The sequence below is a fragment of the Excalfactoria chinensis genome, chromosome 12, assembly GCF_039878825.1.
Source record: "Excalfactoria chinensis isolate bCotChi1 chromosome 12, bCotChi1.hap2, whole genome shotgun sequence".
NCBI lineage: Eukaryota > Metazoa > Chordata > Aves > Galliformes > Phasianidae > Excalfactoria > Excalfactoria chinensis.
The window spans coordinates 11,702,721-11,719,106 of NC_092836.1; the positions used below are offsets into that span (position 1 = coordinate 11,702,721).

The window sequence follows — 16,386 nt, forward strand, 5'->3', positions numbered from 1 at the left end:
GCATCAATTTCGGTATTCCATACTTTCTGTGTATTTTCCTTGGACCTTCATAGTTTATTCCAGTTCAGAAGTCTGTATGAAATTTAGAATGTGTGTTTTTGCAAAATCTTTTTATCTTATGTATATGAGAAATTAAGAAGCTGGCTGAGAAACCAGTTTCTTTCTATTATTTTTCAATTTTACAAATTTAAAACTTTTGGGATATTGAGATAGAGGGATCAGAATAGTTTACGGTCTTCCATGTGGATTATCAGCAGTGTAACATTTATGTTTTCAAAATAATTTGCAATTCTGCTTTGTGTACAAAAATTCTTTGGAAAGGATGAGGAAATAGGGGCCATAATGGGGACATATACGCAATATCAAAATATAATGATATAGTTAGAACTGCTCTGCCGGTGCTTGGTTATGAAGACTAAGTCTTTTCTGTTTGTGTCTCAGGAGAGCTAAGAGTGCTGTGATCTTCTGTTTTATAAATCTGATCTTTGTAATAATGAGAGCTTTCATTTGCCAGGAATGAGGTTGTAGACATGATGCAGAGCTGCTTCTGGGCTCTGAGGCACATGAGTCTTTCTTTTGCTATGACCATACATATCTTTGGGGTTGCCCTATTCTAAAATAGGCCTAATATTGAAAAGAGAAAACGTAATATGTTGAAATTCACATGTCTAAAAATCAGTTTTCATTACAAATTCCAGCTTTGGAAAGCTTGCAAGTTAATTTCAATTGTTTTAATCCAGACAACATTTGTTTTGGAAAAAAATCTCCACAAAATCAAAGAAGCTAAACATTTGTTTTAAATGATCAAGCACTGAAGCAATGATTTCCCTGCTGTGTTGAGTGTAGGAGGGAGAAGCTTACCCTCTAATAAAGCCAACCATGACTGTTTGCTGCCCTGTGCAGAGAGACCAAGCAGGGAAGTTTGAGTGTGGTAATTGACATACATTGTTGTATTGAATCAGAATGAATTAGGAAAGGCATTCTGACTGGTTTTCCTCATTGTAATGTTATAAAGACCATAAAGTCAGTGAATTATTCTCATCTGTTCCAAAATGAGTAACTCAGGTGATTTGTAACTAAGGTAGAAAGCAAGGAAAAGAAGGTAGGCAACTTAAAGGTAGCACAGAATGTGTCCTGGCTCTAGTTCTGTGACCCTGAGGGGTTGGAAAACATGATCCCTCCACTTCTTCAGCACCATAGTTGCCAACAGCTGTTATGAGAACTTTTAAAGAATACTTTTCATATAAATAACTTATAGCTGTGGAGCTTGCTGTTGGGTTAGTCAGTTCCTATATTGTAAAGTGTAGACTTCTCTTACACAAGTAATTATTGAACAGCTCCCTACAGTTCTGGGTATATTGCTTGTGGCATACAGATAACATGAAATAGGAATTATAGTACAGGAATTTTTCCTGACAAGTAGGCATGTAAGAAAGACCTGGTTTAGTTGTTTATAAAGCTCAGAGGATAATAGTTGGTTTAAATATTTAACAGAATTTTAAGTTGAGCCACTGTTAGATACTAAGTTAAATTTGTTGTATTTTATACAAGCAGTCTATAAAATACGAAGGTCATATTCTACCTTCTATCTCTAAGAGCTTAATAAGGAGTGTAGGCAGAGTTCAGTTACACTTGGCTCAGGCACAATGTTTACTGAAAGGCTGTGCTTTCTTTTAGTGTTTGTGGGTTAAAAAATAAGGTGTTGATTAACAGGGAAGTGTTCTGATAGGAGCCACCAGAATGTTTAAAATGATGATTGGATGCATTATAATGAATAACTTGAGTTTAGTTTTGTGTATAGAAACAGAACCCTGTAGACAGATCAAACTGTAGTCTGTATAACTACACGAGATATCCTTTATACAAAAGAGGCCTCTCCAGGCAGCATGAGGAGACTAGAGATAGCAAATATACACTAACATAAGGTGCAAATAAATATTTAACAGCATTCATGTGATTTTATTACTTGTGTTACACAGAAAGCCAGGCAAAGGCTTTTTCTTTATAACTGTTACATGTGACTTTGTAACTACAGATATACATGATCAAATAGCATATTTTTTCTCATGCCTTGTCTTCGTTTGCTTAAGCATAAAATAAACTTGGTGTATTGAAATGTATTCCTTTTGATTAGCATTGCACTCATGCATACTTCCTTGTATTTTATTTGTAGGCAGATGGCAGATCACTGGGATTTTTGATTATGATCCTTATCCAAATTTTTTTACCATTCAGAATTGTTTACCAATCAAAAAGAGTGAAGGGAAACATTTTTCATTATTTCATTCTTCTTGGTGGAAGTATTCCTGAACACCTGAATCGGGTCAAAATTTGAATGTCTTTTTCATATATTTCCAGACTTAAACCAGTGATTCTGAGAGAGAAAATCAGAAGTAAGATGCCTACTGATAAGGCATGAAGTGTAACTGCAGAGTATTGACTATTCTGAAATTTACATAATCTAGCAACAGGAGCTGAAGTCTTTAAAAATAGTAAACTGTAATTCAGAATATTTATGGTTTACCTTAATTGCAGAAAGAGCCACTTTTATGTATTGATCCAGCTGTGATATTTCAGGTATGGATTTGGTTCTGAAAATGTGTGTTATGTGTTTGCAGTGCAATATACTCCTATTTTTAAGACTGCATGAGTTTTCACTTTCCTTTGTCTTTGGAAATAAACCTCAGTATTCTCCATACTAGTTTGAAAAAGTTTATAGTAAGGCTAGTTGAATTTAGTTTGTGCATATGGGCATTTATTTGCAAGCTCTAGTAAAAGGTGATTTTTCATTTATTTGCTGCAGATTCCTTGTAGAATGGCCTACAAGTAACACAGGCAGAGTTTATTAAATGTATCTGCTATTTGAAATTATGGAAGAGTAGCAATTGGATTGGATTTATAAGTTAAGTTGAAACATTACTCAATGGAAGCTCATTTGTAGTGGCACTCTCCTTTGTCATGTGAAATGTGGTTTTCTTTGTTAGCATCAGGACAGAAACCAGTTGAGCTTTGTGTTCAGAGAGATGAAATTCTGTTAGGCCAAGGATAGATAAAGCCCGATCCTCTCTTGCAGATTGTTGGCAACACTGTTTAATAAAGCAGATGAAGTATCAGTTACTGTTGGAAGAAATGAATAGTCTTACCAACAGAGATTTAGGGGGCTTGACTGAAAAAATGCAAAATTGTGGAGCGCAGAAGACATTTGTTAGTACCACTTAATACCAGGCTGCCTCACAATATTGCTGCAAAGGAATCTTCTTTGTGATTCAACAGACTAACTTAGTTTGTTAGAATGCTGCTAATGCAGATAAGTCTTAGTGGTTTGAAGGAAATATGGCATCTGTTCCTACTTCAGTTCCTGAAAGTTTGCCAGACCCCGTGCCACAACAAGAGCTGACTGAATGTATTTCAATTGAAGTTTACTGTGGGAAAATGCTGATTCAGTGGAATCAGGAAATTTTTATGTGCCTATTCTGTCGAAATTTTCAGTGAAAGCAAAGCTACGTGACTTTCTGCCCAGCCTGTAAGCCAAGCCAGCTTCCTCTGTGGCAGTAACCAATAGGAGTTCCAGGCTGCCTATGCTGTCCTTGAGCTGTGACGTTCCTTGCTTTCCAGAAGTTGTGCAGACAGGAAAACTTTCAGATTTGATGGGCAAACCAGCAGCCTCTCTGCTGTATTTGCAGAATTATCAGTTTGTCCAAATGATAAGTGGCCATGTATATTTACCAGGGTTCTGATACGCATAAAATATTTTGTGACCATTTTGGATAGCTGTGAGCAAGTTCATATCCTGCTATCCAAAGCCATTTTCTTTGCATCTGAGCTCTATATCAGGATAGACTTGTTTGCTGTGGCTTTGACTGTGTGATGGAAAAGAACACAGACATAGTATGGTGATTTTCTGGCGTTTTCTATGGAATGGGGCTTAATACATACATACATACATATATAATACATATATATATATATATTTACACATGTGGAATGAGATCTGATAAAGATCTGCAAATTTTACTTTACATTAATTTGATCATGAATAGTGCAAAAAAAGCAAGTAAGAAGGGTGTGTGGGAAACACATCCATCTGCTTCTACAATTAATGGTATTGCAAAGTCATTATTGAAGATGGTATATATATATATATATATATATATATATATATATATATTGCTGTTAGTGCCTTTCAGGGCACTAACAAAGATACTTAATGGACAGGTCCCAGCATGGACCTCATGGTATTCACCCTGTTACTCTTCCTGGAAAAGAACAATTTACTAGACACTATACTCTAACCCTGATCATAAAACTGGATTTTTTGCCTTGCTAGTTGATCACCCATACAGATAACTTGGACACAAGAATACTGTGGGAAGTTGTGTCCAAAGTCTTGCTAGATCTGAGGTGAATGACATTCACCCTTCCTTCTTCATTGGCAAGCATAATTGTTATATCTATAAAGGCAATCAGGTTGGTCAGGCATGATTTATCATTGGCAGATTGATACTGACTTCCAAAATATCTTCACCTCCATGTGATGAAAAATACTGTCCAAAAGACTTCCCAAGGTCTGTAGTGAAGCTGTGCATGTCATTCAATTAATTTAATTCTTTTTTTCTCCTCTTAAGATGAGAGCAACACTTGCCTTTCTCTACTTGTTAAGAGTCTCTGACAGTTCTGGCACAATTTTTCAAAGAGAGTGGCCTTACAAAGACATCAACCAGTTGTCTTAAAACCATTGGATGTCCCTAATTGGTCCTAATTGATAGTTCTCCTGGTTGGAGGAATCGTTTAAGTTTTTTTCCTCTTTTCTATTAATATATATATGTTTCTGCCTCTCACTGAAGAGATTTATTCAATTTCCAAATGACTGGCAACAACAACAACAAAATCACTGGATGCTCTCACTGCTGTGCTGGCACATATGGTAACTATTGTCTGTGATACAGAACTTTTTAGTGGTTGTGGTTTTTTGGGGTTTATTTACTTCTGAGACTTATAATAAAAAGTGTGAAATCTCCTCTTGGTGATGTGGTGGAGGAAAACTATGTGAGAAAACAACTTTTCTTCCCCATGACAGCAGGCAGAAGTTCAAACCTCAATGAATTTTGCACATTGCCTTAGGCCAGCACACGTAATGAAGTGTCCTATCTTCCTCCAGTTCTGAAGGACAAACCTCTCTATGCTAAACTCAGCCTTTGTGTTTAAGAGCTTGGAATTATAGCCGGGCCCAAGTGATTAGGAGTATAAAGAAGATATGTCATCCATATGCAAGTGCAAAATGTAGGACTTCTTCCATTTTCCCTTCTTTCCTTGCTGTGGAGGAATGAAGAGATGATTAGATGATTCTGAGCAGGATGTGTTCTCTGTAGGCAGTACAATCTAATGTAGGATTGTACTAGTGGTTTTTTTTTTTTTTTTTTTTTTTTTTTTTTTCCTAATGAAAGAGATGTAAAATCTGTATTACTTTAAACTGATTTCAGTAGATTTCAATAGAATTACTCATGGCTTATGACAATGCATATGTAGTCTGTATTTTTACCACCTATTTTTACTGTCTTTGTTATTTCTGTAGATACAGAAATAATTTTGTTGTGTCTTAAATACAAGATTCATATCATTTTCAATATTCTTATTTTGTATAATATAGGATACAAAAATAGCTTCACTTGAGCGCAATATAAGAGACCTGGAAGATGAAATACAGATGTTAAAGACAAATGGAGTTCTGAATGCAGAGGATCGAGAAGAAGAAATCAAACAAATAGAAGTTTACAAGAGTCACTCGAAGTTCATGAAAAATAAGGTAAACTCTATTAATATCTTAATGGTGTTTTAATAATGTGAACAAAAGTTTTAACCTAGACCCTTTCCAGCACTAGCATGTCTGAATGTCTTCTATTGGCAAATCTCTGCTATGTGATACTGTTGCTGTAGAAGACTGAATTATTTTAGTGAAATAAAAATTCATTTGTATTTTAACTAATGAGAGGGAAGGATGAGGTTATTCCCAAAGTTCTGCTAAGACAAATGCAATCATTATTTTATATACCACATTCCCTTTTCCCTTTATTTTGTTTGTTTTAGTGCTGGACTTTTGGGTTATTTCATTATTTTGATTTGCAGCATTTTGGAACAATTTTATTTGTGCTTTTATATTTGATAGAAGTTTTACAGTAAGGATTGCTGCTCCTTATATTATGTGAAATTGATTTTTTTTTTTTTTTTTTTTGTATTTTAAAATCTTTAATGACTTTGTTCCTACAATGTACCCTTCATTTCAAATCACTGTATATAGATAATTGACTTGATAACAATCAGATAATAAGTATGTAGTGATGGAACACATTTTCTTGGTAAAAGCCTCACAATTATTTTAAAATACATCAGAAATAAAGCTTAATATCTAAGTTCTTATTCTGCTGAACTTTTTACCTCCTTTAATTTCAACCTACTCAGATGCTTTTTAGGTAAAGATGAATTCTCACCAAATACACTTTCTTGTGAGTTCTAATACTACTTTTCTGGTAGTTTTTCTAATTGCCTTAAAACTGTAGTAAATAATACATAATATTAGTTTTTGTATTGATTCATTCCTAGCCTAGAGGGCAACAATCACCTCCCATTCTCTGCCGTGCAGCTCAGGATACACATGGCCTTCAGGGCTGTAGATGCAAACTGTTGGCTGAAAAAAGAACCAAGCCTCCAAATAACGCACCAAAAAACCCAAAGCAACCAACCAAAAAATACCCTTTACACCAAAAACAAGAGCTTGCACCAGACAGACTTTAGAAACTACAGATAAATGTCTACTTTACCTTATGCAGCCACTTCAACTCACTTGCTTTACTGTTCTTTCACTTAATTTCTTCATTTTAAAACACAGGTATCATTTGACACATAAACCCAGACTCCTACAATATATAAATCAGCATTTTTTCACTTAATGGAATTACTGACTTAAAGATTTAACCCTTTGATTTAAGCTGTGCAATATTCAGGGGAAAAGCTCTGATTGTTTTTGTTTGTTTGCTTTCTTTCTCTGTGTAATGTCACATAAGACTTTTGACATGTAAAACAATAACATAAGGAAAAGGATAACGATTCTATTGAAAAGCTAGTATCTAAGGAATTGACAATTATTAATTGAGAGGGAAGGCAAAGGAACTAGGGTTTCAGCAAAGGAAGTGAAACAATCGTATGGGGCAACATGGAAAAAGTGGTGACAGGCAAATTAAATACATGAAATGGGAAGGTCATGATCAGAATTCTGTGAATGCTGCAGTATGTAGACTTTTATTTTCATTGTGGTCTTTATAAAGAACAAAAATGTTCTCACTTTTTTTTTTTTTTTTTTATTGGAGATTTCACTGAATCATGACTGTTGAGATTCTATACCACTTATTATAATAAAGTGAAAATGTATTCACATCTGCACGAAAGAAAATGACTTCAGGCCCTGTTTAAGTTTTTTTTTTTTACACACTAATAACTTCTGCAGGACTTTTAGAAGTGAATAGAACCAGAAGTAAAAACTTCTTTTCAAAATAATGTACTTTTTTCCTAAGCCTTTGATATTTTTCATAATTATTTTTAAAATTGAAGCTTTAGCACATTTTCATCCTTATACTTTAATTAAACATCAGTCAAAGGAATCATTATTTACCATAGCTTTTTTTTTAGAGTTATAGCCAATTTTTAAACTTCTGGCTATTTGTGGGTCTTGTAGCCAGAACGAAAGAACAGATTCTGTTTCTGAAACACAAAGAACATACCTGTAATGAAAATCAAGCTTATGGAAAGGGGTTGATTATTTCTCAGAGTGTGGATTGTGTCCTGGAAAAAAGTGGAAAGATTTTCTAGGAGAGATTAAGTGTTTCTGATGTTCACGTGGGTCTCATATAATGCATGTGATGTAATTCATGCTGGCTACAGATCTACTTTTTGTCTTCATATGTTGTAGAGAGATTTTCCCATTGTTCATTTCATATACATTTTTGTCTCAGTTTCCATGCTTGATTCCATGTTCTGGCAAGGGATGGGAGAAAGTGGTTTGCTTTCAGGAGAACTTATTTTATTTTATTTTTGTATGCTGCTTTTCTTATTTTGTTATTTCAAGATTGTGATGATGATTGATGACTGTTTTTAGTTCTTACATGCATTCTTGATTTTATACAGTAGCACAGAGTTGGCTGGCCCTAGCCAGGTATGCAGACAGGCTGAGATTTGTGGAGAGAAATAAGGAATAAATGTATTGTCATGCATATAGAATATATATTTGGAAGAAATAGTATTTACATTTAATTTGTAAGGAAATGCAACGTAGAAAAATGCAAAATCAAATATACTAGATATATTTTGATTGGCAGAAAATATTTCTAGTGACTGTGCCATGCAGCATTTAACCTGTGATCTTTAGAATTATTACAGCTCAGTAGGATCAACCTGTGGATATACATACTTACTAATGAATATGTATATATATATATCATTATCCTTACCTTTTTGAATATCTAGTCCTTCTAGAGTTCTCACATCCCAAGTGTCTGTTGGGATGCAATTGAATTGAGAGAATAAAAAACACTGTTATAGCACTTCTGTAGTCATTGGAGAATTGAAACTTGAATTTCAAAGGTGTGTAGGTCTACTTAAGTCATCAAGAAAACTTTCCAAGTGTAAAGGAAACACAGTTTCCCTGAACTATGCAGATGCACTCAGGATTTTTATTTTAAACAATTCTCATGAGATGATATATCTGAATTCATCTGGTCACCAGTATTATTTCACTGCACTTAAATAATGTTACGCATCACCTAATTTGCCATATGTTAACATCACTTTGTGTGTTGTCCAGTGCTTTGTTCAGATTTGTGTATTCTAAATCCACCACACTTTTGCATTCAGTGGCCACCCCTCCCACTTAGCATTATGGAAGGGGAAGAGTGGTTACAGTTCCATTACATCTACTGATATCCTTTGGAATTCAGAAGCTCCTTCCTAAGAATTTGTTTCTGCTGTTTCCCCTAAGATACGTTTTTACGTGCAATCTCACAGATGTTTTACTTGGTGGATTTTTTTGCTAACATTTTTCTCAGACTTAAGCTAATCTCTTTGGCTTGGCTTTCCTAGTACCTAGAATTCCATAGGAACTGACAGAAAGGAAAAATGGAGGTGGAGACGGTGGGCATTAGCAAGTTTGCAAGAAGAATAATGTTAAATTTCTACTTCTCTTTTTTCCTTTCTTTACTAAGATGCCTGCTTTTTCTCATCAGACTCCTAAAACCCTTGATTCACTTGAACTAATGATAACTTAAGTCCCAAGAATCACACTGTTGGAAGGAATAGGCTATTGGATTGAATTTATACTTTTATGAAAACTTTTTTTCCTATGAGTGTTTTCTATCCTGCCAGACTTACCTCACACAGGATAAATTCTTTTGAACTTAAGTGAGGTCTGTGGTTAATTTATGGGCCAAATCATCATGTTTAAGCTCTGAGAGTTTCCTTTTTTCAGCAAGAGCTGGACAGCCATTCTTAGAGTACTTGAAAATTACACAAGGTTGTGGCCATTTAAAGTTTGCATCTTAATTCTAATATATAATAATACATACATATACAGTTATTATATTTTGTTCTTTCTCACTTTCCAGATTTCAAGTGTAACCGTGAATTGAAAATAAAGTTAACAATTAAACTGTTTACTTTCCCCATTACAGATTGACCAACTGAAACAAGAACTCTCAAAGAAAGAATCAGAACTTCTTGCCTTACAAACTAAGCTTGAAACCCTTAGCAATCAGAATTCAGATTGCAAGCAACACATTGAAGTGCTTAAAGAGTCACTTACTGCCAAAGAACAGAGAGCTGCCATACTTCAGACAGAGGTACGGTATCTTCTGATCATAAAATGTGATATGAATATTTAGTTAATAATGTGTATCGAGCTGATTATATTTGTTGCAAGTCTATTAAAGACAGTTTTTTTGAAGTATAGTGAAATAATTTTAAGCCCTTGAATTATCAATCTGTTTTATATCTATTTATATACTAAGTCATACACCAGATCTTTATGTCTAATTTATTTTAAAAGTATCTGTGAGTGTAATTGAAGGAACTGTTTGTGCCTAATTCTCTTTGGGTTCAAGGTGGAGCTGTGGCCTGATGGCTTGATTGTTGTGATTTCATTTTTCCACCTATCAGCTTACTGAGTTTTGGTTTTGACTGCTGTGATCTGATGCTTTTCTAATTCTAGTCTGAAGAATTAATGTCCTGATGAATTTTCAAGGGGTCTGTTCAAGGGTACCTGATATTAATCTGTGTTTCTTTCTAATGCAATGGTCTTTTATGTTAAAAATATGAGTGAGTTCCAGTCCTTAATTTGGGCCAGTGCACAAGTTATGTATGTATCAACATAATCAGATCCTAAAAGTACGGTTAATGGAGTACAGGGTTGAGATGGTTATTACATTTAATGGAATCCAGTGATAAAAATGTTGTCCATTCCTTTCTTTTTTATTTATTTTATTTTTTTTATTTTTTATTTATTTATTTTTTTTCCCTATTCTTTAAACAAACAAACCCTATCCCACAAACTTGTATATTACTACCTCTGGACTAGTTTAACATTGATTCCAGACATAGCAGGTTTTGTCTTCTGCAATGTAGAATTAGGGAGAGATTTTGTCTGCTTAGAGCATGTGAATCTTCTATCTTCACACCTCAGGTCTTATCTAAAGGGAGGGCATTTGGTTCCAACAGTGGATGGAAAAGCAGCTGCAGGGAGATGAGGGTGAATGGCAGCCCTCTGGCAGGTGGAAAACATTACGGAAGGAATTTTGTGCTGTGCAAGGTATTGTTTGTAGCTCCCAGATGAGTAAAGTTAATAACTTCTTGGCCTGCATTAAGCTCCACTCCTTCCTTTCTGAATGTCCAGGTCTTCTTTTTGCAGAATATCTTTTGTTAATTATCACTGTAGAATTTCATGCTGTCCTAAAACAAGCTCATAACCTGCCTGTAAGGACTTCTTTATAGAGGTAAAAGTAACCAATAAAGGTCAGTTCTAATCCAGAGCTGAAGTGTTGGTAGTTGCAATGTTGACTCCCTGCCTAAACAGGATTACTTTGTAATCACCTTATACTAATTAATTCAGTTCAGTAAATCCTGTATTAAAGTAAATCTTTGATTTGATCTTAGTTGCTTTATAACAAGACTTTTATTATTTACCTTAATAATAGCAATCTAAGGCTGTGTTCAGGTTTAGGATGCAGTAGCTGCATATGATGCAAGAGCATAAATACGAAATGTCTGTTAACCCTTTTCTCCAGCCTATCACAGACCCTCTATGTGGCAGCATGGCCTCTGATGTTTCAGCCACTCCACCCAGTTTTCTGTCATGAGCAAACTTTCTGGGAGCATGTGTTGCTCCCAACATCCAGATAATTAATGAGGAAGTTGAACAGTACTGGATCCACTATTGACCCCATGAGTACTGTACAAAATTCTACTTCACTTAATTCCACTTAGTATTTCCCTGCTTTGCTCATGTAACCTGTCTAATAGGGTATAACACTTAGAAGTAATCTGTTGGTATTTATTAATGTTACTTGGAGTTTAAGTACCTTTGGATGTTCATTAGTTTCACTTTTGTTGTTGTTTCATTTTGTCAGTATTTGTTACTCAGTAACATAAATTAATTTTTTTATTGCTTCAAGTCTGGGATTTTCATGATGTCACCAAAATTAAAACTTTTTTGTTCCAAGTATAGTTTAAATTTGAGTTTATAATAATGGTTTGCTTCAGTAGCCAGAAATGGACTATAAGCAGAGATATAATGATCTTTTAGTCTCTGCAGAATATCAGTAACTGCTGAAAAGCATCACCAGTGTTGTCTGGGTATTCAGTTGGTTGATTTACATGTACTTGAGCAGAAGGCATCTGGAATTTTTGACGAATGTAGTTAATATACTTTGGAAAAAGATATGTGGAAAAGATTTCAGATAAAGGTGTTCTGTCACATGCTCAGAGAAAATTAATAAAAGCAGTGGTAAATATGTTAAATCTAGATCTAAACATGATGTGCTGTTAGTTCAGTGTTTCTATTGTCTTAGTGATGTCAGTGTTTTTTTTTTTATAGGCTTCTTTGACTTAAAAAGCTATTATCTGAAGCTTTTATTGATGGCTGAAACAAAAGTGTATAATCCTGTACAGCAATAACTATCATGGTGGCCAGAGTTGGGAGGTCTGAAAATGGTTTATTGCCAGGAAAAAGTTTGGAGCCAGTTCTTAGAAGGTTCACCACCTCTGCTATATGCATTTCATTTTTGTTCCATTCTAAGGGTACGCATAATAATAGAGCCAAAACATGCAAACTTTTCTTGCCCTGATGTATATAGCCTTTGTTTTGATTCTATGCTTATTAATGATGTGACAACACTGAGGTCAGATAAAAGTGAGCCAAGGTCAGGCTACTCCAGCTACAGAATACTGAAAATGTCACTCCACAGAGAATTGCTAAAAGGAAGGATGTTAGATTAGATTTTCTTCCCTGTTGTGTAGAAGCTTTATATGTTAAATTTAAAATGAAGCTTTTACTGAATAGGAAAGGGGTTAAATAGTGCAGATGATCCATTTTGATTTAAACTAATTTGATTACTGTTACTTGGAAAAGTAAAAGATGGTACAGTTTTATATTATGTTTGTATACTGGTATTTTACCACCAGGAAGAAATCTGATGTAAAATGATGCAAATACATTCATTTCAGCTTTTTATCTCAGTGGACAAAAACATTTCAGAATTTCTGAAATTCCTCAGAATGTCAGGAGCAGTTCTGACACAAACTACCTTAGCACTTCAGTGTATCATTGCTTTAGGTGACACAGTGGGTGTACTTTGTGTAGGTAATGAACTGTGAAATCTGAATATCTCCATGAAGAAATTTTGTTATAAGCTTAGTCTTGTCAATGAAGAAGGATATGTAAAGTCTGAGCATTCACCATGTGCAGTGTACACACTTCTACAGATCAGTTTACTCACATCTTTTGTATCTCTTAATGTTAATTTTCATATTTTTCTGAAGGAAGTCTAGGGTATAAAGTAATAAGAATGTCAGAATTTGCTCATGCTGGTGCAAATACATATATTGGAGGTTTATTCTTTCTGTTTTTATAGTTATTCATGTATGGACTGTGAATGATCATTCTTTACTAGCTTGTCTTCTACTTCTGTCTTAAAGTGAAGTATATTTCATGCAGGCAAGATGCGTATCAGATACTACTGCCAGAATATGGCTAGAAACAGGCTCAAACAATTCTACATATACTTCATTTGTGAAAACTGTTTTCATTCTGATGTCCTTCTGCTTTTGTCTTTCAAATTCTTCCTCAGGTCAAACACACACAACAGCTGTTGCTTATCATTTTAAAGACTACTTTCTTTCAGCTGCCCTACACTGTGAGATCAGACACAAGATGGGTATGGGATAGGAAGGACTGAGGAGCTTGTAAATAAAAACAGTTCTGGATTGTGTTCACTGCATGCTTATTTTCCACTTTAAGCTGTTTAAACTCTTGAACCTCCAAGAAAATATTTTAAATATTTTCCATTAGTTTAATTACTTCTACACTGTATCACTTAGTCATTTTTCTGAACACCATCAGAGCAACACAGGATTCTGAAATTAATTATAGTATTTCTCAATAATGTAGCTGTCTTACTATAATATTTAGTTGAAATGAAAAGCAACATCTATTATATCTGTCCCCAGTTTTACATACTTCTGCATAAATAATATTTTCCTGTTTTCCAAGTATGCATGTTGTCTGTGGTTGAATTTAAATAGTTTTGAAACAACATGGGAGAAAGTTAATTCTATTTTAAAACATCGGTAGTGTTTTCTCAGCCATAAATCAGAAGGGACAGGCCATGACACACAGAAATGTTCCTCACTGAGGGCATTAAAGTTGCCTTAAAACTTAGAAGAAATAAAGAACTAAGGAGAAATTTTCTGTTAGAAAGTGCTACTAATAGAAATAGAAATTCAGATTTTTTTCTTGTGGTCTGTGGCTTGCATGGAAATTGGGTTTCTACTAGAAAGATTTGCATGGAGGTTTGTCTTTCATCTTTAAATTTAGATATACTGCAAAATAAAGAAAACCTATAGGGCAAAGAAGAAACCCATGTAGGAAAAAGTGCTTGGACATAATTGATTTCCAGAATGTAATTCATTGATCTTTTTGTTTTTCAGAACCCTAACACATAACAACAGTCAATAGAGCAGTCTTTTATTTGATCGTGCACTGCACTGATTTTCAACCTGTACATGTATTTTACATATTGCTGTACTTCCACAGTGTTTTCTATTTTTGAATGTTTATAACTAAACTTTTCTGCTTTATGACTTTTTTTTTTTTTATTTTTTTTTTTTAACATCTGAATATTTCTTTAATCTGACTTTAATTTTTCTGTAAATAAGGTCATGGCTGACCTTTCAATAGAAGGATTTGCTTCTTTGTTTATTTTGAAATGTTGCCAGAATATGAAAACAAAAAATACAAAGGAGTTGAATTTCTTTTATGCCATTTTAGGATTTTATGCATGATTTCATGAAGTTGTGGTAAATACAATAGTACATATCTAATACAGCTTGTAGGTTTTTGTTTGCAACAGACTGGAAACAACTGAGAGTAGTTTTCCTGAGCATATACATAATGAAGTTTATCCTGCCAAGTGTCAGGCCACAAATACAGGCAGATACATGTGTGGTTAACCTGCCCTTCATTTCTAGGAACAGTGTCATTTAAACAAACAGACTACATTTAAGTCAGACAGCAAATCTTTGCTAGACTTGACCTAGGCTCATATACTGTCTCTGTTGACACGTGGTTGTTGCCCAGTCTTGCAGTTGTGTTAATTATGATCCATAGAAAAGATCTGGCCTGTCTTCACTGAAAGGACCAAAGCATTTGTTTTCAAGTGTCTTGCAGCATGACTGTCTGTACTGGCTGTCTGGCAGAGCTAGTTTGCTATATTGTAATCTTCCATCAGGGATTTTGAAGAGGTCTGTTGCATACCTAGTGAGACATTAAGCATAACTGGTTCATTTTCCTCCTAGACAACGAATGCTTTCAGGAACAGGAATCTCATCAAGATCAGGAAAAAGAAGTACAAATTCTTACACCCATATATCCTGGGTTACATCAGGAAAAGCATAACCATAGATCATAGGATTTGGTCTTTCTTCTCTACTCAGCACTAGTGAGATGACTTCAGGAGAACTGTGTCCTGGCTTTCCCCAGGAAAAAGATGTGTGCATACAAATCCAACACAGGGACATGAAGATAATTAAGAGTTTGAAACACCAATTATATAAGGAGAAAGCTGGATAACTTTGAGAAGGCTCAAGGAGGAGCTTATCAGTATGTATAAATTCCTGACAAGGTGGTTTCAAGAAGATAGAACCTGGCTCTTCTCAGTGGAGTCTCAATTCTTAGACATATTCAGAGCAACCTGCTGTAGTTTGCTCTCGTTTGAGCAGGTGCATAGGACTGTGTGATCCTTAGAGTCTTTACTACCTAAACTATTCTGTGATTCCATTAATTACGTTTCTAAATGTAAGTTGAGTAATCTGCAATATTGAGAGGAAGGTCTGGGCAAAATTGTCAACAAAAATAAATCTTCAGCAAGAAGATCTTCATGAGGTTAATATACTTTGAAATCTTATGAATGAATTATTTACTATAATGAATACGAATAGTTGAGGAGACACATTAGAGTGCCTGGCAAATATTTGTTAAATTATCTTTGTCATTTGCTTGTCATTATACAAAAGCACTAAAAAAAAAAAAAAAATGTGACTTATCCAAATTTGTTGAAGCTAGGGGAAGAATTTAGAGTGAAATTTGGTGTGATTTTTCAAGTCTGCCTGGGCAAACCAGGAATAAAATTGCCTGCATACAACATAAATTTCTGTTATTTCTAAATTTAATAAGTATATCTACACCAATTATGAAAATGTGGCCAAATATAACCCACTGGGACATAAGGACTTTATATTCTGAGATATTAAATGCTTCTACTGTAGGCTGTCTCTGTTGTCACCTGCTTTAATCCCTGCATGAAGGGCTTGACTATATCATTCTCTGCATCCATTTCCATATACTGACTGAACTCCACAGTCATCTTGGAGGGAATATAAGTAAAGTCATGGTATAATGTGGAGTTCAGAGGCTCTCTTTCATTATTTTTCATTGTCTGAAGAGAATCAACCATCACATGTTCGTGGGAGTTGGCCACGAGGCAATCACCATGGAATTCAGATTAATCTTCGATTTAACCCATCTAAGAAAAGAGTTCTTGCATGACAGCACCAGTTTTACAGATCTAAAATGCA

The 16,386-nt window shown here is 34.6% G+C and overlaps 1 protein-coding gene across 17 annotated transcripts in view; it reads left to right on the plus strand.

The window, feature by feature from the left end:
* ERC2 (ELKS/RAB6-interacting/CAST family member 2) overlaps positions 1 to 16,386 on the plus strand; it is a 369,674-nt gene that overhangs the window by 76,588 nt on the left and 276,700 nt on the right. For all 17 annotated transcript variants that reach the window (XR_011905070.1, XR_011905073.1, XR_011905076.1 and 14 more), the window contains 2 exons: positions 5,648 to 5,803; positions 9,714 to 9,881. Coding sequence is in view for 1 of the 17 variants with exons in the window: in XM_072347008.1 (XP_072203109.1) it covers positions 5,648 to 5,803; positions 9,714 to 9,881 (324 nt within the window). In the remaining 16 variants the exon portion in view is untranslated. The remainder of the gene's footprint in view (positions 1 to 5,647; positions 5,804 to 9,713; positions 9,882 to 16,386) is intronic.